The sequence below is a fragment of the Diabrotica virgifera genome, chromosome 7 (assembly GCF_917563875.1).
Source record: "Diabrotica virgifera virgifera chromosome 7, PGI_DIABVI_V3a".
NCBI classification, from domain to species: domain Eukaryota; kingdom Metazoa; phylum Arthropoda; class Insecta; order Coleoptera; family Chrysomelidae; genus Diabrotica; species Diabrotica virgifera.
The window spans coordinates 228,255,493-228,281,385 of record NC_065449.1 but is presented as its reverse complement, the minus strand read 5'-3'; the positions used below and the strand labels follow the sequence as shown (position 1 = coordinate 228,281,385).

The following is a 25,893-nucleotide window of genomic DNA, read 5'->3' as shown; positions in this document are numbered from 1 at the left end:
AAAATGTAAATTATAGATTTTTCATATTATTACCAGGTCTCTATAATCATACTTAACCATATACAAATAGGTGGTGGATTTGACAAATATTCAAAACGGGCTTTTCGAGAAAGTACTAAGAGGTAAAAAAGTTTTAAAAACCCTGTGTTTAATTAATAATACTTTAACAATACTTTAATACGAACATACACAAAAGTTTAGAGGACTTTAAGGGAACAAAACCCCCATAAAATTTTTATGGGGAGCACAAATTTCACTATAATTTTTTGTTAATCTGATCCTGCCATAAGAATGATACATGTCCATTTTCAATAGAAAATCTCTAATAGTTTTCGAAATATTGAAAAAAATTGATTTTCATTTTGTAACTTCAAGGGGGTATAACTTTTTTTATGTGCACATTTGTACTAAGGTAAGTTAGGTTCAATTAATATATTTTTGACCCCAGAATCTGTGGTATAATTTATGACCAATCTTTTCGGGACACCCTGTATATGTAGACATTTAAAAATGTCTAAATTCTAGATGTTCTAGCCGGCGCTGGGTTTCGAACCCTGGTCTACCTGCGTGAAACATACTACCGCCTGAGCTATCTGGGCCCCCTAAATCAAATAGTACGTGTAAAAAAAACAGAAGTTAAGTAGGAAAGCTATTTATTCAATTCAGGTACAAAAATACAGGCTGCGATAAAATCTTTAACAATAAAATTCAAAATTATAACAATAAAATTCGATAAATGGACGTTAACGTTATTAAATAAGTATAAAGTTATAATATAAATGTTAATCTTAAAACTCTAAATATCATATGTATAAAGATAAATGTTTTATTCGATAAGTTTCTACAGAAGGTGACTATGTTTCTGTGATGCTATTAATAAAATGTTTAAAAACTTTGAACTCTAAAGTTTGTCACGCACGGGGAGCTATATTATAATATAGATTATATCTCATATCGCTTACTATAGTAATAAGAGCGTGCATACACGGAACTATAACATATTATATTATGGTTCCGTGTATGCAGGTTCACTCATTACTACAGTGATCGATATGAAATGTAATAATGAGATATAATATATACACATAGTTTCAAAAGTTATGCATCACCCCTCGTATTCACGATGTTTACGCTTTTATAAATCCGTATCTTTATCACATATTTAATGGGTCTTTTTTATAAAAAATATACCATTTTTGGTGTTTTATTTTATTTCATTACCCATTTAATTGATCTGGTTTTGTTAAAGTGTAAACATTAGAAAAATTTATTTTGGTGAAATTTTTGAAAACGCGATTAAAAATGAAACGTACTTTAATTTCTGAGTTGGACCTTATAAGAATTATCGATTTAGTTGAAGAAGGCCATTCACAGCGGTTCGTGGAGGAAAGAGTGGGTGTTTCTCAGAGTGATGTCTCACGGATATGAAATAGGTTTCTGGAGACAAACTCGATACGGAATAGAGCTCGGTCTGGTAGACCCCGAGTTACCAATGATCGACAGCATAGATATATCAGAATTTCCATCCGTAGAAATTCTTCTATGTCTGTACCAGCCCTCCAAAGAGAATTCAGGCATGCTACAGGAGTCAGAGTATCGTTGGCTACAATAAGAAGAAGAATTTTAGACTCAGGTTTGAGGAGTCGTCGACCAATAAGAGTTCCTCAGCTACAACCTAAACATATTTTGGACCACCTCCAGTAGGCTCAAGAACACATAGAGCTCCCCCAACTGTTTGGAACTTTGTGCTTTTTTCAGACGAGACCAGAATCTGTTTAAATAGTGATAACCGGCGAATTTGTGTGTGGCGAGAGCCAACAAGAGCTGCACAACTAGCCACACACGAATTCGCTGGTTACCACTATTTAAACAGATTCTGGTCTCGTTTGAAAAAAGCACAAAATTTCGAAACAGTTGGGAAGCTCTATGTGTTCTTGAGCCCAGTGGAGGCGGTCCAAAACATGTCTAGGTTGTAGCTGAGGAACTCTTATTGGTCTACGACTCCTCAAACCGGAGTCTTAAATTCTTCTTCTTATTGTAGCCAACGATACTCTGACTCCTGTAGCATGCCTGAATTCTCTTTGGAGGGCTGGTACAGACATAGAAGAATTTCTACGGATGGAAATTCTGATATATCTATTCTGTCGATCATTGGTAACTCGGGGTCTACCAGACCGAGCTCTATTCTGTATCGATTTTGTCTCCAAAAACCTATTTCATATCCGTTAGACATCACTCTGAGAAACACCCACTCTTTCCTCCACGAACCGCTGTGAATGGCCTTCTTCAACTAAATCGATAATTCTTATACGGTCCAACTCAGAAATTAAAGTACGATTCATTTTTAATCACGTTTTCAAAAATTTCACCAGAATAAATTTTTCAAATGTTTACACCTTGGCAAAACCAGGTCAATTGAATGGGTAATCAAATAAAATAAAAAACCAAAAATGGTATATTTTTTATAAAAAAGGCCCATTAAATATGTGATAAAGATACGGATTTATAAAAGCGTAAACATCGTGAATACGAGGGGTGATGCATAACTTTTGAAACTATGTGTATTATAGTATAACCCCCCGTGCTTGGCAACTTAAACTTGTTTCTTGTAACATAATTGTACATGAACATTCATTGCTAAATCAATATATTGATCTATTAACAACGACAACAAAAACTATTTGATCATTGTGTCTATGAGTGTTCATTAATGTCACCGGCTATCATCAACGAATATATAGAGATATCCTCCGTTTTAAATCTAAATAAAAAAGGTTTGTAACCTGGTCGATAGAGATGCTGACAACAAAGTTTCCACAATGCATACAAACTTTTCACAAACGACGTGAGCACAAGGTTTAGTCGAGTGGTAAAACACGCAGCTCACACAGTTTAAACATTCTCTCTTCCAGACCTGGACACTTTGTTAATGTAAGTAAAAATATGACATTAACTATTTTGCCACAAAAAGATCCCATTTCCTATCTACGTAATTAAAGAAAGGTCTCGAATTCATTCTTTATAAGATCAGTTGATAAATCTAAACTGATCCAAACAATCAATAGTATCGAAAGCAAATCTTCCTGTAGATGGACTATCCATAAAAAATTTCTCAAATCTATGAGAAAATGTGTTGGAAGCATAGATATACCTAATAACACGTAGATTAGGCCAGGTCCGAAAAATAGCGTAACGCGGAGCAGTTCGGGTCGGTGGTCTATCTATCTCTCTCTACCGGCGCTTAGCTTTTTGTCTCTAGCATATGATGGTCACTGCCTCTGTGTCTGTGTCGTTCCATTACTTCCACCTCTTGGTAGATACGATCAAACTAGCACGACAGACAAAGATACCACTGTACTTGATATTGGCATTACACCCCGATGCATTAAGTGGCATATCCCTAGCCTGGTCTATTGTTAACATGTCTCTTGTTGGAAGTCCTCATCTCAATGATTCTTTTGAGAAAGGTAAATTTCTAGACTGCCTAAAGACAGTCATCATTATTATTCCTCTTCATAAGGGTGGTGAAAAATCTAATGCCTGCAATTATAGACCTATTGCATTACTACCGGTAGTCTCCAAAATTATTGAGAGATTCATAAAAGCCCGACTTATGTCCTTTCTCGTTGAAAAACATGTTATCACAAAATCAGTTCGGCTTTTTAACTAATAAATGTACCACTGATGCCATGTTTTCTGTACTACATGAGGTTTATCAAGCACTGAACTTCATACTGCCACTGTTTTTTGTGACTATGCCAAAGCTTTGCATTGTGTACATCAAGATAATTTGATAAAAAAAACTAAATTTCTACGAAATTCTAGGTATTTCTTTGAGTTGGTTTCAATCTTACTTGAATAATAGGAAACAACTGGTTAGAGCAAATTAAACTCTAGTCTCAAAAACATTGTATGTGGAGTACCGCAAGGTTCATTGGGGTCCTCTACTTTTCCTTATCTTTATTAATGATATCACTAGTTTAAAAACCGATGGAAAAATTTTTCTTTTTGCTGATGTTTTAAGATTTTCTTCTTAATCTATTTCCAGGGCTTCCATTTCTAGATTACCTTTACAGCTCGATTCTCCGGCATTCTTTCTAAGTGACCAAGCCAGTTTAGCCTTTGTGACTTTACAAATCTAACAATATCTACGTTCTGTTCTGTCCATATAGCTCGTAGTTCATTTTAATTTTCCTCGAACCATCGTTGCAATGGGTTGGTCCAAATATCTTTCTTAGTATTTTGCGCTCAAATATTCTCAGTTGATTTTTATCAGTGGTTGAGATGGTCCATGTTTCACGTTCATATATGACTACTGGTCTAATCACTGTTTTGTAGATTAATGAGTATTATAATTCAATAAAATCACGTTAGGCTTTGAATTAACTTTTCTTTTCTAAGAATAGATATCCAGATGATTTATTTACTAAAATGTTAAGAAAAGATTAAGTTATCTCGCAATATTAAAAATATGTAGTGTTTGTTTCTAACAAATTCTAGAGGGAATTGAAAATAAGATTAAAAAACACAACTTTACTTGTACACGCGTACAACGTTGACATTTCTCAGAAAACATTGGTACAGTAATGCCTTAGATATAGACCTAGAGTGTGAAAAAAAAATCATTGAAATCCATTCAACGCAACGGTCCAGAAGAAAAATAGCTTCAAACTTTTGGTATGCTATGGTATGGCTATTAAAAAAAATTGCTTGAAGCAAAATTCGATTCTTCAAATAGTTATTACCAGAAGGGCGCTCTATCACTCACCTAGAGATTCATCTTACAACTTACAAAAGTCTGTATATGAACTGTGCAAAAATTGATTATCAGCATCTCTATCCACCGGGTTACAAGACTTGTTTTTTTTACATCCCGACACAGTCTGAATCGAGGGACACCTTTTTGTTAAGGAGTACCCTTCTATGAGTGTTTGTGTTTGTCCACATATATCTAAAAGTCGGTACACATATGCGAGCCGAACTGTTTGCGAACGCTATATTCATATAATTTGTACGGCGGTACGAACCGCTTGCGAGCTGTTCGTTCGTCGCTTGTCACAAACCAGGGCCTGTCGGTTTTTGGGACAAACCCAAAGGATATTCGCAGTTTAATTTGGACAGCGTACGGAGCGATATTGTCTGTACGCGTCGTCGCATCGAGATTGTGTGAATGACGCGTTCCTTCCTGACTTGAAAGAGATAAGAAATGTGAGAAACGCAAGTAATTAATACCCAAATTACAAATTAAATGAATCATTTATACAAACAAACTTCGGACAAGTGCTGGTTCTGTGATGGTACACGACAACCCTCACGGAATTTTCCTAATTTATTTGTTATAAAAATAAGGTCATACTATTATAATTGCAATTTGTATAATTTATTACGATAGTAGCAAAGTCCAATGTATTGAAATCATTTGAAAGACTGCAAAGAAAGCACACGTCATTCTTAATACACGTGTAGTACCTCACCATATATGGTCATACATATTGGCAATGTTTTTAACTATAACATATAAATAGGAAGGTCGAGTACCTGAGACATCGTTGTTGTCGTTGCACTCTCTAGCGCGTAGTCAGGGGATATAGTTACCGATAAATGGGTTATCCCCGACCTATCTCAAGGTCAACGTAATGTAATTGTACATTTAATTATATAAGAATAAAGTTTCTGTAAAAAGTTTAAGTTTGTTTGTTCGGGGTAGTGTCTTCGTCTAGCAACCCTCAACTTCACAGTTCGTCGCTTTCCATGGCTCGTGATGAGTTCACTGTAAATATAATTTCAACGAACTGTACGCGAGCTGTTCGCGAACAGTTCGGCTCGCGTATATGTACCGACGTTAATCTTCAAATGTTTAACTCTTGTTGAGAGTTAATACTTCATAAATTACCTGACTAAGCAATTTGATCAATTTGATATCATCTTCAAAGTCGGTTTCTGACGAAATAGCTGTATTAGAGGCAATCATGCATACAATTAGATTCTGATACCTGCCTCCTTAATTTCTTCAGACACCTACTTATGTACTTTAAAAATACAATATCATTTTTTTAAGTATGTATTTAAAAATTTCACATTTTTACGATCAACATAGATAATGATAGCTTAGAGGTTGTTGATTTGGAATAAATGCTAAAATATCTAGATGAATATTATAAAAATTGGAACATAGGATAAAATTAAAAATGGACTTTTGACAGAGAAGGATGCAGCTGAAAATTGAAGAAAAATGACTTACGGACTTGCATAGAAGCTTATTGTGTTTAAGTATAATTGTATATTAAGTATAAAAGTATAATGAAGCTATGAAAACTATTTGAATAAGTAACTTTTTAAATACCTGTTCGTTATTGATTAGTGTGAAATGCCTATTCAGTAGAAGTTATCGGTTAGGAGTTAATAAATTCAATTTCTTATAGAGCATCTTAACAAGGTAACACACTGAAATAACAACATAAGTAAAATATACGTAAAAAGGCATAGAAAAACATAAAAATAAATTTTTAGATGTATAAATCTGGACGGAGACCATAATACTGTAAACTGCAGATCATTATTTTCTGAAAAAAATATTAGATTAGTTTAACGATATAAATAAGCAAAAAGTTGTTGAAGTTATATAATATGCACTTTTATAACGTATAACAACACATGCAAAAGATACATTGTTTAATCAAAATTGTTGTTCTGTTCAGGCAACGTTTCGCCCATTTTCTCTCTCTTTCGTCTATGGCATGGTGCCCAAGTCGGGCCCTGGCCTGCCCAACCATCCGCTTCCAAGTATATCTGTCTTTAACTGTTCTCCTCCAGTTGTTCACCCTCAATATCTCTTTAGCATCGGTTCCCACTTTGTCTATCCACATCTTCCTTGGTCTTCCTTCTGACTATAGGTCCGCTAAGCGTTCTACTAAATGTTCTGTCATTATCCATTCTTATAAGGTGACCTGCCCAGCGCAATCTTTATATTTTTGTATAATTCGCTATACAGGGTGATTGATTAACAAAAATTGTAGACAACTTTGATATTCATATTACAAAATTAGTTAGAATGTTACAGGGTGTTCCATAACCTAGTGGCAGACCAAACTTATGTTTTTTTAAATGGAACACCCTGTATTTTATTTTATATTCGAAATCTCCTTAACTGTCCCATCACAAAAATATAAAGGTTTGTTATGTTATACAGGGTATGTACAAAGTTATAACCAATTTTATATGAAAATCGTAACAAGTTCAACATCCTGTATAAATAAAAATAAGCAAGACAGAAATGGTTTATTGGTGCCATATTTTTTTATTGACTGTCAAAATTTTCAAAAATGATTGATGCTGCTAATTTTCTTTATATCAAATACAGGGTGAGTCAAAACGTAAGTACATCATTTTCTCAGTAATTTTAAATGGAACACCCTGTATTTTATATCACTATTGAAAAGTACCATTACCGTACTTTAATTTTTGTATAATATTCCCTATGTCTAAATTTATTAGTTTTCGAGATATTTTCATTTTTCAGAGCAAATTATTAATAAGGTGTCTAAATTTTTCCAAATTTTAAGTAAGCCATGACTGAACCGTTTTTATGAAACGTAGATTCATCTCTAAATAGTACATTATCCAAGAAATCTATCTGTTGTTTGATTTTATCTAATAGGTCTGGATCCAGCGTATGAAAAAAACGTTGATTAACAGCAAGCTGAAAATTTGTTAATAGCTTAAGGGTGTCTAGTCGGACAAACTTTGATATATGGGAACACTGGAACAGGGGAAATTTTAATTGTGGAACAGGTTAAAAATTTGGAACGGTTAGACCACGAAAACGGCACATGTATTTTGTCCGACAGAACAGGCTTAAACTCTCCGAACAGAGATTAAACTCTCATGCAAAAATCCGACTGCTATTTATCACCAAATGGACGTTTTAATAAGTGGAACATGTAGAATATGTCAAATGACAGGAATTATGATAGGTGATAAATAGCAGTCTGATTTTTGCATGAGAGTTTAATCTCTGTTCGGAGAGTTTAAGTCTATTCTGTCGGACAAAATAAATGTGCCGTTTTCGTGGTCTGGCCGTTCCAAATTTTTAACCTGTTCCACAATTAAAACTGCCCCTGTTCCAGTGTTCCCATATACCAAAGTTTATCCGACTAGACACCCTTAAGCTATTAACAAATTTTCAGCTTGCTATTAATCAACTTTTTTTTCATACGCGGGATCCAGACCTATAACGCCCATTCACAAAATAATATTCTCTTTTCAAAATATTCCTGAATTAATTCTTGGTGCATTTGAATGCGGTAAGGGTGCATTCTGTTTTTTGCAAGAATTTTTTGCACAGAGTAGTAAGTTTGTTCTTTTTCTTTGGAAATATTTTGAATACTTGGATGTGGATCTTCAGTAACTGCCAGCAACACATCTATTTCGTTTTTCTTTGTTACAGTACTTTTTGTTCGTTCGTGCTTTTCATACCTAACTGAACCAGTGCGGTTAAAACAATTATTCAATCTTTCAAAAATTGTTTTTGTAGGTTTTCGTCTTCCAGGGAACCGCTCATGATAAATTCTTACTGATTATAATGCATTTTTATTGAACTCCCCCAATATCCGGCCAGATTTACCATTTCCTCAACAGTAAAATTCATCTCAACTATTTAATAACACAATAACAGTTTTATCACGATGAACTGCCAGTTTTCGACTACTCAGTCATGGCTTACTTAAAATTTGGAAAAATTTAGACACTTAATAATTTGCTCTGAAAAATGAAAATATCTCGAAAACTAATAAATTTAGACATAGGGAATGTTACATAAATATTAAGGTATGGTCATGGTACTTTTCAATAGTGATATAAAATATAGGGTATTTCATTTAAAATTACTGAGAAAATAATGTACTTGCGTTGTGACTCACCCTGTATTCGGTATAAAGAAAATTAGCAATATTAATCAGTTTTGAAAATTTTCACAATCAACAAAAAATATGCACCAACAAACCATTTCTGTTGTGCTTATTTTTATTTATACAAGATGTTGAACTTTTCATATAAAATTGGTTATAATTTTGTACATACCCTGTATAACATAACAAACCTTTATATTTTTGTGATGGAGCAGTTAAGGAGATTTCGAATATAAAATAAAATACAGGGTGTTGCATTAAAAAAAAAACATAAGTTTAGTCTGCCACTCGGTTATCGAACACCCTGTAACATTTATACTAATTTTGTAATATGAATCCCAAAGTTGTCTATAGTTTTTATTATTAACTTTTATTGATATCTATTACTATAGTGGATCTATTGAGCTTTACCCCACTAATCAATCACCCTGTAGAGTGTAGAGCAGGAGTTCCCAAACTTTTTTGTACCACGCCCCCTTTTGTTGAAATGAAAGCTTCTCGCGCCTCCCCTTTACAATAAATTGTATGCGCCTAAATAGGAACAAAATCAAAACAAATAAGTATTAGCTTGAAAACCAAACATTTATTTATTCTGCCATAAGGTACTATAATATCAGTTTCCATAAAATACAAAAATTATTAATACAAGAAAAATATATTAGGTTGGTTAGTGAGATGGATGTGCTTTCATTTTATTTACTAGTATGCCTATTCGTGGCTGAGTTTTAGTAAGCTCACAGCACAAGTCACTAGCAACATCAAGTTTATTCCGATACTTTGTTTTAATTGCCACAAGTGTTGACAATCGCACAAATAGTTACTTGAAAAAGGCAAATATAAATGAAGAGCTTCTCGTGATACACTAAGATACACTTTGAAATATTTTAGCCAAAATGAAGGTTTGTCCATTATAACAAAGTATTTGGCAGAGGAATAATCCAAAAAATCATTTGGATTTATTTGCAAAGCATCTTCTTGAAGTGATTCAGGCAGGGAGTCTATGTTGACATGGATTGGATCAGTTGACATGGAATGGATTCTGTAAATAAAATTGTCACAAGTGTTTGGGAAGTATTTCGGAACTCTTCAATTAGGCTCTCCAAATGGTTTGATATTTGGATTTTTAAACTTGGTCCTTCATAAATGTCCTTGAAGCGTGTTTCTTCTGAGATTGGCTCTACTTTAGAGAAATTTGAATAATTTCAGGGGTTTGCTGATATTTTACGCCTCCAAAGTTGAGTAATTAAGCCTCCATCACAATGAGTAACTACTATATTGGAGTTTCCACCCGGCAGTTTTAGGTGAAGGCTGTTCAACGAGTCAAATATGTCTGGCAAATAGGCAAATATTACTTGGGTACAATGTTTTTTGAAGGCCATGCTTGGGTCATTTTGCTTTTGATGTTCCAAGGTGATTACTTCATCTTAAAGGTCAAATAATCTTGCCAACATGTTTCCTTTTAATAGCCATCGTACTTCTGTATGAAGTAGCAGTGTTTTGTGATCACTTTCTAAATTTTCACAAAGAGTTTTAAACAGTCGAGTATTCAACGCACTGTTTTTTTATGTACTTCACTACTTTAATACACAACTTTAAGACAGCCATAAGTTCATTTTAAAGGGTTTTTGCTGACAAGGCTTGTCGATGTATAAAACAATGTATCCCAATCACATCAGCATTTTTCTCTTTTACTAATTACAAATAGCCTGAACGAAAACGAAGCATTGAAGTTGCACCATCTGTACATAAACTGATCAGTTTTTGCCAAGATAGTTCATGTTTGTCAAAAAACTCTCACACTGCTTTCATAACATTAATAGCTTTTGTCGTGGTCTCCAGTCTCCAACTCTGTAGAAAAGAGTAACTCGTCCTTCATTCTTTCGTTTTGAATATACCGAACATAAACAATTAACTGATAACATTGTGTTATGAATATGATAATATGATAATTATATGTTAGTACTCTCGTCTAGCTGAATAGCAAAAAATGGCGATTATTTTACTGCATCAACTACCTGGTTTTGTATGTCTTCGGTCATATATCATCAATGCGGCGTTTCACAGTATTGTCAAAAAGAGGTATTTGAGATAACTTTTGCTTACTTTGCGTTACCAGATACAGTTTAACAAGCGGTTAATTTTGAATTTTAGAAAAATAACTAAATTTAATTTAATGTTCAACTTGTCTCGCGCCCCCCCTGATATGTCCTCACGCCCCTCAGGGGGGGCGCGCCCCCCAGTTTGGGAACCCCTGGTGTAGAGGGTTCTTTGTAATATTGGTAACTCATAACTCGTGGTTAAACCTTATTCTCCGAGCCCCGATATCCTCCTTAATATCTTTCTTTTAAAAGTATTTTACGGTCGCCATAATTGTTCTACAGAGAGGATCATCAATGTGGTGGTGGCGGATAAATTTGAGTCCACTGGTTTAGCAAACATCAAAATCCGTAAGTTTGTGAAATTCCCCTAGAAAGATTTAGCGGAAACAACGATTGTATAGTGAGAGACTAGCCCCAATAGCATGAGGTTTAAGACCAACAGGCATCAGACCGTTAGGAATACCCTATAAAAGATGGCGACATAGTCGATGTCACAAATACTAGTATAGCCTAATATCGGACAAGAAAACTTGAGCGCTTGACTGCGGGACCCATACAAATCAGTGCATTTTATAGGGCAACAGGGTTGCAGTTTAAGAAACAACCATATAATAGATTCATGTTGTTTTCCTCTTTTCTAACGAGGTAATATACACTGTTACCGATGTAAAACGATCTCTTTCACTCCCATTTAAAAGCAAAATCCAGTAACAGTAATCATATCTATCTGTATAGTGAGACAACAGTCGTACTGGAAACAACAGTAAGTACTGTAAAGAGTAGACATAGTGAAAAGGCTAAAAAGTAGCTTGTGTCTAAATTATGATGAACAAAAAGGTTTTACCACTGAAAGACTAAGAGGAAGGCAGGAGGGCCACGAAAGATATTGCTAGATAATATTTATAGTAGTGACAGTATCAGACCCAACACCATGAGGATTGGAAGAAAATAAAAAATAAGTCAGAAAATATTTCAAACTAAATGAAAGAAAAACTTATGGCAAGAGCAGAATTTGTACCAGAATACCTTTCTTTATAGAGTTTAAACCTTTGACTGCGGAAAGCGCGATATCGTGTCCTCAGAGTGTTTTATAAAATGCGGACGGCGTGATCTAGCGGTCTATGTAAATGTGTTGTTAGTCTGGGCTGATTATCGGAGAATAGGCCATTTTTGGGAAAAGTTATTTACCAGCAATTTTATTGCTGGAATCGAAGCTTATGATTATATATATTAATAATATAGGTATGCAAACTCCGCAGATAGTGTGCTACTTTTTTTATTAACAAAAATTTTCAATTATTGCTCTATAACTCCGAAGATTTTAACTTTACAACAAAAACACTCCAATAAAAGACGTGTTCTGCATAGAGACGTGTTTTTCCGGATCTGCTCCGACGAAAATTTTCGTCGGAAAATGCAGATTTTCCCAACAAAATCTTTAATTTTCAAATAAAGTTTTAGATAAGTAATTATCTACCAATAAGTAAGTAATTTGGTGACTTAAAAGCCTTCTTGGTTTAGATTATAGTTCCAAAAGCTGGTGAAAATTAAACGAATATTTTAGCAATAATTCAATTGTTAATTAATAATTTACGGTCGCAATAATAACCAAAATAATTATGATACACTGATCAAACTTTGTAATCTTATAAAGATGAGAAGCCTATTTAACATTTTGTCGACAAAATATAAATTTTTTATTTTTTGCATAATCTTTAAATGTTTAAAAAAATAGTTATAAACAAATTAACGTTTCTCAAAAAGTTTTTATTATATTAAAATTTTAAAAAATAGCTAAAATGCGCATTTCAAATATCTTGAAAATGAATGCTTTAAAACTTTTTTGCAACCATTTGCAAAAAAGTTATGAAACAGCAAAGTAAACATAGGATTGCTACGGTGTTTATAATTTTTTTTAATTCTTTCAAAGCTTAGAAGTGAGTTTAAAGTACAAGCTAATTATTTACAAAAAAATATCGATTATCAGTTTAATAGTTATATTTTAATTAAAGATTATAAATATATTTTTTTGTAATTTACACGCACGAAAGTAGAATCATACAGTACTGTAGCTAAAATTTTCACTCGGAGCGACGACCGGCCGCGCGAGACGTACACTTTTATAAATAATATATGCTGCGTGTCAGTCGCTTCGAGTGAACATTTTAGCTCCGACTCTGTATCAGGCCTACTTTTGCGCTAAAAATTACAACAAAAGTATTTTTAATCTTTGATTAAAATATAACCATTGCACTAATTTTTGACATTCTTTGTAAGTAATTAGATTGTACCATATACTCACTTTTAAGCTTTGAAACAATTAAAACAAATTATAAACAACGAAAAAATCGTATATTTACTTTGCTGTTTCATAACTTTTTTGCAAATGGTCGGAAAATTTTTTTAAAGCATTCATTTTCAAGACCTATGAAATACGAGTTTTAAGTATTTTTTAAAATTAGAATATAATAAACAATTTCTGAGAAATGTTAATTTGTTTATAACAATTTTTTTAAAACATTTAAAGATTATGCAAAAAAATGAAAAATGTATATTTTGTCGACAAAATATTAAATAGGCATCACACCTTAATAATCTTTCTAAGTTTGATCAATGTCTCATGATTATTTTGGTTGTTATTGCGACTGTAAATTGTTAATTAACAATTGAATTGTTGCTAAAATATTCGTTTCATTTTCACCGGCTTCTGAATTTATAATCTATACCAAGAAAGCTTTTATTTCACCAAGCTATATAATTATTAATAAATAATTATTGGCCCAAAAAATTTATTTTAAAATTCGAGATTTTGTTGGGAAAACCCATATTTTCCGAGGAAAATTTTCGTTGGAGCAAATCGGAAAAAACATGCGTCTATGTAGAATTAAATTGGGGTGAATTTCTATTTGAGTATTTTTGGTGTAAATTTAAAATCTTCGGAGTTATAGAGCAATAATTGAAAAAAATACGATTTGTCGGCGTCATTTTGTTTATAAAAAAAGTAGCACACTATCTGCGGACTTTGCATATCTATATTAATAATATATAGGATCTTATAATTCGATTCCAGCAATAAAATTGCTGGTAAATAACCTTTCTTTGTACTTTACTAATTATACCAGCGTATTATAACTATTTTTTTTTCAAAATTTAAAGATTATGCAAAAAAAAGAAAAATGTTTATTTTGTCGATAAAATATTAAATTAGCATCTCATCTTTATAATCTTTATAAGTTTGATCAATGTATCATGATTATTTTAGTTATTATTGCGATCGTAAATTGTTAATTAACAATTGAATTGTTGCTAAAATATTCGTTTAATTTTCACCGGCTTCTGGAATTATAATCTATACCAAGAAAGCTTTGATGTCACTAAGTTATTTAATTATTGATTAATAATTACTTACCTAAAACTTTATTTGAAAATTAGAGTTTTTGTTAGGAAAACCCGCATTTTCCGAGGAATATTTTCGTCGGAGCAAATCATGAAAAACATATCTCTATGCAGAATTTAATTGCGGTGAATTTTTATTTGGGTGTTTTTCTTGTAAAGTTAAAACCTTCGGAGTTATAGAGCAATAATTGAAAAAAATACGATTTGTCGGCGCCATTTTGTTTATAAAAAAAGTAGCACACGATCTGCGGACTTTGCATACCTATATTATTAATATATAGGATCTTATAATTCGATTCCAGCAATAAAATTGCTGGTAAATAACTTTTCCATGAATTTTGCTAATTAGCCCAGAGTATGTGTAAATGTGACTATATTATGTTCCGCACAGGTCTACATTGCCTAAAGTAGAAATACTCGTAAATTACTTAAATCTCAGAGCTGCTAGTTCACATACTCCTATATTCTCTCCGCTATATACCGGGTGGTGAATTGGAAAACGGGCCACAGGAAACTCAATGTAAAATTCTAAACTGTTGAATTCCTGCTTCCCTAATTATTTTAAAAGACATGAGAAACTATTTGTAGAGGATTGAAATCTGCATTCAAAACAACTGTCAGACTTTTTCTACGAATTAAACATATTCCAAAATTTTGAAAAAATGTAGTACAATTTCAGATTATTACGCCAAAATTAGGCCACACACAGTGAATAATGTGTCACAATGAAGTTTTATATTAACCATATAGGGCTTTTCATCGATTGTCATTTGTTTCGAGCTTCTGTCATGTGTCACATAATATTAATATATCTACGTCATACGTCTTTGGTTTGTATCATTGGTATATACCATGGACGTATAAACACAGATTATAAGAGAATTATATTTTGTACGATTTTTATCTCTTTCATTTTTTTGATAAAATCAAGATTTAAGGTAGTACGTATGCGGTAATGGTGCGAGCGTAAGACCTGATTGATTTTATAGCAATTGTTTTTGTTCAATATCTCCGCCATTTTCAACTTTTCGACAAAAAGTGTAAGGGCTGAAATTGTTGCAATTACGATTTACTACAACTTTTCGAGAGAACCAGTGGCGGGTCTACGTGGGTGGAAATGAGGAAATTTCCCCCAACAGAATCCAAAATTTAAAAAAAATTGTTGAAATATAAAAATATATTAGCTGACATGAAACTTAAAATATCGACAGACAACTTCAACCCATAAAACCGGCTAGTTAATAAAATTAAGTGAAATTAATGCATATAAGTTACTGTTATTATGTATGTCTCTTATGTACTTACTTTGGTTGGTGTTTCATTGGGAGTTTCAAAAATTGGATAAAATATAATTCTCTTTATTTTTGTTTATATACAATGATGTCGTAAAATTCATAATAAATGAGACAATTCAATAATTATACTTCCCCTCCGCTTCCACTATTTTCCCCTTTAACTCGGAAAATATTGATCGCATAAAAAAAATTGTAAAAAAGAAATTGTAGGAAATTGCATTTCCAACAATTTTAGTTCCTACCCTTTTTGTCGCAAAATTGAAAATGGCGGAGATATTCAGCAACAACGGTTCTCCTTTAAAATCAATATGGCGGCTAATGCAACTGCGGAATTCAGTCGAGATTTTAAATTTACACTAATATTAATCTCCCCTAAAGGAGAGAATTATAAAATTTGGGGCAGCTCGGAAGCAAGATTCTATTCAGTAATTATGCTCCCCCCACCACTTTTTACTATTTTCCCACTTAACTCGGAAAATATCAACCGCATAAAAAAATGTTTTTAAATTGCTTTTAAATCAACCAGGTCTTACGCTCGCGAGATTACCGCATACGTACTACCTTAAATATTAATTTTAGCAAAAAAATGAAAGAAATCAAAATTGTTTAGAACTTAATTGTCTCCATTTTTGTATAGGTACATTTTTGTCGTAAAACTAATAATAAACGAGATAATTCAATAATTATGCTCTAACTGCCACTATTTCCTGCCATAACTCGGAAAATATTGGCCGCGCGGAAAAATTGAAACAATAGAAATGATAGAAAATCACATTTTTAACAATTTTGGTTCTCATACTTTTTATCGAAAATTTGAAAATGACGGAGATATTGAGCCAAAACGGTTCACGTTTAAAATCAAGATGGCGGCTACGCAACGGCGGAATTTAGTCGAGATTTTAAATTTACACTACTATTGACCCCCTAAAGATTAGAAAAATAAAATTTGGGGCAGTTCCTAATGCAAGGTTAGGCTTGTTATTCGTCTAACCCGACTGGACTACAATAAATATACCTAGGTATGTACTTTAATTTGACCAATGTATGGTTTTTAATTGATTTGTTTTATCGTAATATTATTTGATACCTATTAAAAAATTAACTTGAGCTTAACTATATTGACATTATATTCATTTTAATAACAAATAAAATTGTATTTTATTTTTTCTATAAAAACGTGATTCTTAATAGTTATACTCTGTTTTTTTTTAATTAAATTCTTTGAACGTGTTATTATAAATTATTACTACTTCTAATTATTATTAACGCCTGAATTATTATCCCCACAAGTAAAAATTCAAGCACGCTTATGCTCATTGAGGAAGCGTCACATTCTATCGATACCCGTTTTACTCCCCTTTACCCTCTGGCCCAGGAGTATGGAAGCTTCAAAACAGTGTGTATTCAAGGTATGGTATTGCTGAGTCCATCTGTGTTTATACGTCCATGGTATATACCAATAACGTATGACGTAGATATATTAATATTATGTGACACATGACAGAAGCTCGAAACAAATGACTGTGAATGAAAAGCCCTATTAATTTGGACTGTCAACATTTTTATTTTATCATTTTTGTTTAAAACCCCCTCTGTGGCTCAGTGGTAAGAGCGCCTAACCTTTGGATCGAAAGTTCCGAATGGTAGTGAGTTCGAATCTCACCAGGGTCAGGAATTTTTTCATTTACACTCAACTCCCGATTAACCGGGATAAAGTAGGGTTAAGGCTTCCCGAATACGTAAAATCGCGGTTAATCCGCAAAATACTATAAATTTAACAGGAAAGGGTATTAAAATGCAAAACACTATTAAATGGTGTAATTAACGTATTTATATTGCATTAAAACATACCTGAATGTTGTATTTGTCAAAAATTACATGAATAACACACATACATATTGTAACACAATAAAACACGTTACTGTAAATACCAAGAATATGAACAATAACAGTACATACTTTCAAATATGTAAAAAAAATATTTACAAGGTACAAACTAGCGTGAATTACTTTCTTTGAAAATAATCCGTAACAGTTTTCTGTTTTTGAACAGAGAAACATCTCTTTTTGATTCTACTTCTTTTTTCTGAAACGCGTCCCGGTTAAGCCGCATCACGGTTATTCCGATTACGGTTAATCGGGAGTTGAGTGTATTATAAATTAATAAATGAAAATAGTTTCTGTCCTTGTGGGATCGGTACTCACCGGAGGGACCGCAGACGTTCGGATACAATTAGCGTCTCTTTGCAAAGACAATGACGTCGACTTTTCAAAGTAACAAGACACAACACACACACTACACATTACACCTGAGTTAGTGATAAGTTATACAATTACGTGGCTAAAGGTTCTAGTTCTAAACCAAGGCCAGAATCAGAGAAAAAAAAATGTTTGTTTAAAAAACAATAAAGTTGATAAGATACCATCAGTTGAGGAGAAAGTATTAATAATAAAGATGTTTCATTCAGTCAATAGTGTGCTGAGTCAGTTAAATAGTAACGTATCGCCTAACTTTTACACACATATCTGCTGTGGCAAATGTATATTTTTCAAAATTTTGGAAAGCGTTTAAATCGTAGAACAATTTTAACTTCTGTTTTTAATACATATTTTAATCCTCTACAAATATTCTCTCATGACTTTTGATGTAAAATAATTTAGACCAGGGCCCATCTGTAAAAATATTAGTACATTTGGACGTTGAGAGGTGACTCAAATTTTTTTGCAGAAATTGCTTGAAAATAAATCAAATAATAATATTTGAGTTATCCTCCCTCTCAAAAAGGTCCGGAACATTGTTTAAATAATCAAAATGTCAAAAAATTAAGGAAAAATTCGATTTTTTTCTTGGTTTTTTGATTATAACTTTAAAAGTATTCATTTCCGAGAAAAGTTGTACTAACATAAAAGTTGCGTAATTAAATTTCCTACAATATAGAATTGGTTAAAAATTTAAAAAATAGTCACCCTTGTTGCAAAATAGCAATAATTGTGAAAAAGACATAAAAAAACAAGTATTCGTATTTTACGTTTTTCAACCATTTATGCTACACTTAGGACCTTCATATTTCATCCTGAAAAACTTTATGATACAGTAAAACAATACTGTAAATTTCATTAAGATCAGTTCAATAGATTTTGCAAAATAAATTTTGCAATCCGGCTTTCGTAAAAAAAATTCATTTTTTCAAAATGTTACAGGACTGAAAATAAAGCAGATAGCAAGTTGAAATTTTTTTTGCATATAGAAGTTACTGTACCTTTCATTTGCAATTTTGAAAAATTAAAATCGATTAACGCCACGGCGTCAGGAATTTTTTTAAATAAACATTAATTATTGGTGCTACGCGCAGGACAGCGGATAGTTTGCTCTGATTGGGCATTCCAATGACCTTTGATAATGATTGATACATTTTAATTTTTATTACATTTCGATATAAATAAATAAATTTGTTTATTGCAAAATAAAAACACCTACTCTATCCTTTGAAATAACACTTTTATTAGCAAAAACTTTCTTTGTTCATATATTTTAACTTAAATAATAAAAGTTTATTATTTTTAAACATATGCAATTGTTTAAACAATATTTCACAAACAATAATAAAATTAGTTTGATTTTTGTGGAATTAAAATACAACAAAATATAGAGTAAGAAAATAATATATTATATAAAGATTGGAAGAAATTTTGGTGGAAATCAACTTGTGTGAATCTAACACCGCTGTCCTGCGCGTAGCACCAAAAATTATTTTATATTTCAAAAATTTTCCGACGCCGTGATAATTAATCGATTTTAATTTTGAAAATTGCAAATGAAAGGTACAGTAAACTTCTATAAGCAAAAAAAATTCAACTTGCTATCTGCTTTATTTTCAGTCCTGTAACATTTTGAAAAAATGAATTTTTTTGCGAAAGCTGGATTGCAAAATTTATTTTGCAAAATGTATTAAACCGATCTTAAAGAAATTTACAGTATTGTTTTACTGTATCATAAAGTTTTTCTGGGTGAAATATGAAGGTCCTAAGTGTAGCATAAATGGATGAAAAACGTAAAATGCGAATACTTGTTTTTGTATGGTTTTTTCGCAAATATTGCTATTTTGCAACTAGGGTGACTATTTTTTAAATTTCTAACCAACTCTATATTGTAGTAAATTTAATTACGCAACTTTTATGTTAGTACAACTTTTCTCGGAAATGAATACTTTTAAAGTTATAATCAAAAAACGAAGAAAAAAATCGAATTTTTCCTTCAATTTTTGACATTTTGATTATTTAAACAATGTTCCGGACCTTTTTGAGAGGGAGGATAACTCAAATATTATTATTTGATTTATTTTCAAGCAATTTCTGCAAAAAAATTTGAGTCACCTCTCAACGTCCATCTCAAAACAGATGCGCCCTGGACTAATTAGGGAAGCAGGAATTCAACAGTTTAGAATTTTATATTGAGTTTCCTATGGCCCGTTTTACGATTCACCACCCGGTATACATATATTTCCTACGGGATCAAGTATTTTTAAAACTTACCTATTACTGTGAATCCATAACCTATTTTATTTGTTCCCATTCTGTAAGACGATGTTGGAATTAGAATTTCATACATGTCTTTTGTTCCCAAAGAGTATTCGAAAATTTGATTGATTTCTGGCTTAACAGGCGTTAGATGGAAGTCTTGGCGAAGATGAGCATCAGTATTGATTATCATCGATTTGTGTTCATGGGCAGTAAACATTATGTGAGGCATCATTTTGTTTAGCATCTGAAATTAATCGAGGTAACTATGTAATCTTCAAATTGTATTTAGTCAACAGAATAGGACATATCGTCGGCCTAATGTGAAAAATGTATAAGTCCAAAATCCCTGATTTTACAGGAGATACAAAAACTAACAGTGCATAACTCCACTTATTTACAACTAAATATAATGTAAAAGTTGCACAAGTCCCTCCAAAAATTTAAATTCACGTTTTTAGTACCAATTTTAGTACCAATTAGGTAATCAATTGATTAATTATTATCAAACAATATATGGTATTATCAAAAAATTATCCTGTACCCTAGAGGCACTCACACATTTACAATGAAAAGAGTTTTTATTAATAATAATATCGTATGGCATTTTTTCAGGGGAGATCCTTTCGGACAGTTCCGGCGCCATTTACATCTTTAACCCTGTTTTAAGTAACTAGTGCCGATGTACACTAGCCCAGGGGGACCGACGGCTTTACGTGCTCTCCGAGGCACGGTGAGACGGCTCGTGTCATTATTGGAAATGAAAATGGTTTGTCTTTGGCAGGGATCGAACCCACGTGCACTGGCGTATGAGGCCAGCAATTATGCCGTTACTCCACGGCCGCTCACAGAGTTTTTATTGTATAAAAATCAGACAAGCACCGATATGTTTGAATGGTTTGGCCACTAATACTAGCGGACTTGTGCAGATTTCATATGGCTTTCAACATTAATGGACTTAAGCAGATTTCATTTTCACATTTTAGCAAAATCTAGTAAACTATATTAGAAGAAAACAGAGTTGTACATAGTTTTTGGATAATGCTCACAGATGCCATCAAAAGTCTAAAATTGAATATTTTGGACTTACTTATTTTTCATATTAGGAAAACGATATAGTTTATAACATTTTTAAATTATTTTTACTTCAACCTTTAATTTAGAACTAGATAACTAGATACAATACAATAATATGTTACCTTATCAACAAAATTTGAAGGTTTGAGCATTAGAGGCACATGGCTTAAACCTATAAACAATTCGTCAGTATTATAAAAGTCCCTCGTTTTCTTATATACTGGAATGTCAGAAATCAAGCGATTTATCTTGAAAAAGCTTATGTTTCTAAAAGTAATAAACTTCGGCTGGGAGAACGCTTGTTCAAATCTGTCAATCTTTTCTTTGGTGACCAAGGTATCTTCCCCTCCAATATCATTATCGCCTGGAATCCAGATGTGCTAAAATTCAGAAAATTTTTTTTTACAATTTTATTAAAAAACTATATTTTGTTTCATAATCCTACTTCCGCATTTAGTATTTAAATTGAGGTACATACCCTTACAATTGAACTTGAAGTAGTATCTAGAAATATATCAAAGACTCTTCTAACATATTGATGAAATTCGTAATTTGTAGCTCGATGACCTTCGTCCATCAAATCTCCAAGAAATATTACTATATCAGGTTGAACAAAATTATATGCTTGTATATACGTCTGTTTCAGAAACCTGAAATGTTTGAATGATCTAATTAATACATTTTGTGGTAATCTGTATACAGAGTGAGTTTTATATAGCGTGTCCCAAAAGTAGCGAAACAGTCGAATATCTCGCGAACTAAACATCGGAGCGTAAAACTGAAAAACACGTTTTCAATAATTTTAAAAATCTATCTAATGACACCAAACGCAATTCCCCACTCCACCCCATGGAGGTGGGGTGGGGGGTAACTTTAAAATCTTAAATAGAAACGACCAGTTTTTATTGCAGATTTTGATTTCTTATGTAAAAGTAAGCAACTTTTATTTGAGACATTTTTTCGAATTGTGGATAGATGGCGCTATAATCGGAAAAAATAGATAACGAGAGAAATACACTTTCAAATGAAAAACGAAAAAATATGTGTTTAATATTTTTCAAAAACTTATCGAATAACACCAAACATGACCCTCTACCCCACCCTCTACAGGTGGGGTGGGGGTTAACTTTAAAATGTTAAATGGCAACTATATTTTTTATTGCAGATTTGGATTAATCATGAAAAATTGAGCAACATTTATTTAAAACATTTTTAAGAATTGTTGATAGATGACGCTATAATTGGAAAAAGGCTATTTATTAGCGCCATTTATCAACAATTCTAAAAATTGTTTCGAACAAATGTTGCTTAATTTTTAATGACGAATCCAAATCTGCAATAAAAAATAGGGGTTGCTATTTAAGATTTTAGAGTTACCCCCACACCACCTCTAGGTTGTGGAGTGGGGGGGGTCGTGCTTAGTGCCATTCGATAGGTTTTTGAAAAATATTAAATACATATTTTTTTTGTTTTTCCTTTAGAAGCGTGTTTCTCGAGATATTAGACTGTTTCTATTATTTACCTATGACATCAGGATAAATGATTTTTTTTCGATTATAGCGCCATCTATCCATAGTTTAAAAAATGTCTCGAATAAAAGTTACTTACTTTTATGTAAGGAATCAAAATCTGAAATAAAAACTTTAGGTTTCCATTTAAGATTTCAAAGTTACCCCCGTCCCACCTCTAGGGGTGGAGTGGAGGGTCGTGTTTTTATGTCATTCGATAGATTTTTGAAAATTATTGTACACGTATTTTTCAGTTTTTCGATACCATGTTTATTTCGAGAAATATTCGACCGTTCCGCTACTTTTGGGACACCCTATATATGAAACACCTCATTATATTAGAAACAGCTTGCACAATTTTTATAGGTTTCAGTGAGTAAGGGTCTTGTGATGGGACCGATATTGTGTTTACATTGTTGTCAGATCTTTCGTTTTTTATGGAAATCTAATGAACTTTCTTATTTCAAATGGAATACCCTGTATATTTTTTGCGTTTTGAAGTCCTTAAGAAATACTGATTATCTAAAGCTAAACGAAGAAGGATGTGCAAAAACTGTTATAAGAAGTACAGTGAAGAGTATGGGCGCCAATATATACTGAACAAAACTAAAAAGTAGATAGGTACCTTTTGTAAAAGTTATGCAAACAAGCCATTTTTGTGCATACCTTGTTTAAATGAACTTCATAAAAATTGAATACTATAAGATGCTTATTTCCATTTTCTTTATAGCGATTTATATTTATTTATTATTTTATTCATGCCAATATGTTTATTTGTTAAATATAGTATATTTTAAAGCTAGAACCCTTCTTGTATGGCATCTTTATAGGGATCATGTTTCTCATTATGAGAAAAAAAATCAAAGAAATGTTATGTGCGGCATATAGCTTCCAGGCCATGTTGGACAATTTCTACAACTGTACATACACTAAGTGGTAAAATTAATGGAACACCTTAAAAATGGTACATGGTAGATATCTCGAATTTCCTAAACCTGTTGTCTGATTTGAGTAATTTTTTAGTATGTTATAGCCTTATTATTTAAGAAAGTTGAAGTAATAATATTGTTGCTAGATAGGTCAATGTCATTTTATACCGGGTGTAACAAGCATACTGTGTTTTTTCCTTAAAGTTCGGGACACCCTGTGGAATATTCTAGCATATATAAAATATTGAAATTAAAACTCAATTGTAGCCTTAGGCTTTCTTAACATTTTGTTTTTTGATTAATTTGCTTATGCTCAGTAATAAAAGAAATATGTACTTTTATATTACAAATAAGGTATGCTATTTGGTCTTGATCAATATCTACCTCTTGTAGGATTCTAGGAGGTGGCAAATGCTGTCATAGTCTTCTGCCAATTATGTCCCATAAATGTTCACGTAAAAAATCAGGTTATGATCTGGACTATGCGATGGCCAATTCAACGTTGCGTTCCATTTCCACCAAACAACAAAAAAAAACAGTGATTTAATTAAAACTTTAAATAATAAATCTACTAATTTTCACAACAAACCAAACACTTTTGACTGTTAACAATTTGACATCTATTAAATTGTTAATTTCGTAATAGCCTACTTTAGGCTTGTTTATTAAACTCAGAGTAAGCAGAAAATAAGGATTTATTGATGAAAAACATGGCTAGTTATTAATTCACCTAACTTGTTTATTATCCAACATAAGCAAATGAATTAAAAAAGAAAATGTTAAAAAAGAATAAGGCTAAAATTGAGTTTTAATTTCAATATTTTATATACGCTAGAATATTCCACAGGGTGTTCCGAATTTTAAGGAAAAAAACACAGTAATATTCTTACACCCGGTATAAAATGACATTTACCTGTCTAGCAACAATATTATTACATCGACTTTTTTAAATAATAAGGCTATACCATACTGAAAAAATCACTCAAATCGAACAACAGGTTTAGGAAATTCGAGACATCTAACATATCCCATTTTTAAGGTGTTCAGTTAATTTTGCTGCTTAATGTAGTTAAATATGCTCCAATGCCCCAGCGGCTATTAGGAAATGTATTGACCCCATTGGATCAGCATAGCCTGATAAGACAAAATATATGATGGCTCCATGGGACCAATGTGGCCTACTGAGGCAACATCTGTGTTGGTCCTATAGGACCAACGTATATAACCTGTTAATGTACAAGTAATGTATTTACGACTTACCTGTCACTATCAAAGATAGTAAATGGGGTCAAAAAATGTAAAATTTCTTCATTATTTCCAATAATTTGGGGATCTGCTACTAAGAGTATTTTAGTACATTTTTCTTGATGTTTACATTTTAATTGGTGCCAATTTAGAGTATTTATGTAATAAGAAAACAATTCTATGTAAATTACACATCCAAACAGAGCAGTAAACAAAAAATAGAGGAAACATTTTTTCCTTGAGTATCGCCTAAAATAATTATTGGGATTATGGAATTAATTAATAGATTGTAATACAACTGACATACCTAGATCTAGAGAATAACATTGTTCCTTAAAATCATATTCGTGTTTTATACTATTAATAATAACTAGTTTAATAATTGCTGTCCTGTAAGTACTGTGCTTAACTTAACTATAACTACAATAATTTAAAATGTTTAAAAAAGTTTATGAGTTGTCATAACATAACCTGTATTCTGAATCATTGACATTTAAACAAAAACAAATCTGACTAATAGGTAGACAACTTCTTCTACAACCAGACGTCAAAAAATGTTACAATTTATTCTTATTTTTTATGTTTTATAAATAAATAAATGAAAAAAACTTCAATGAAGTTCAATGAAGCCCGTTGAGCTATAAATGATAATAATCAGAATTTTTTCAGTTAGATTGTTGAGTATTTTATTTGTGAAACCTATAAAAATAAGCAAAAGCTAAACAGAGCAAAGGGAACAAAATATTATCAGATTATCCAGGTCGTATCCGAGATGAAAATAGAATAAATATTTGGGTTATAAGCTCTCATTACCTTATTTGTCATTTAATATGTTTTAATAACGGAGAAGATATATTTGCAGACGGACAGAGAGCCAGGCATGAAATCGGAAGTAGGTACCTATATAAACATTATTTGTT

The 25,893-nt window shown here is 32.1% G+C and overlaps 2 protein-coding genes across 3 annotated transcripts in view; both read right to left on the bottom strand.

The window, feature by feature from the left end:
- LOC114344460 (DNA polymerase eta) overlaps positions 1 to 25,893 on the bottom strand; it is a 380,902-nt gene that overhangs the window by 61,957 nt on the left and 293,052 nt on the right. Inside the window, exon 1 of one of the 2 annotated variants that reach the window (XM_050655269.1) lies at positions 17,902 to 18,085. The exons of the other annotated variant lie outside the window; for it this stretch is intronic. The gene's annotated coding sequence lies outside the window, so the exon portion shown is untranslated. Of the gene's footprint in view, positions 1 to 17,901; positions 18,086 to 25,893 lie in introns of those variants that run through there. 2 annotated transcript variants of the gene reach the window in all.
- LOC114344477 (uncharacterized) lies at positions 637 to 25,449 on the bottom strand. The gene is made up of 6 exons (XM_028295313.2): positions 25,281 to 25,449; positions 24,989 to 25,222; positions 21,770 to 21,941; positions 21,414 to 21,671; positions 20,230 to 20,461; positions 637 to 6,563 (listed from the first exon to the last, which is right to left on the bottom strand). The coding sequence occupies exons 1-6, from the start codon at positions 25,298 to 25,300 to the stop codon at positions 6,409 to 6,411; spliced, it is 1,071 nt and encodes a 356-aa protein (XP_028151114.1). The 5' UTR covers positions 25,301 to 25,449; the 3' UTR covers positions 637 to 6,408.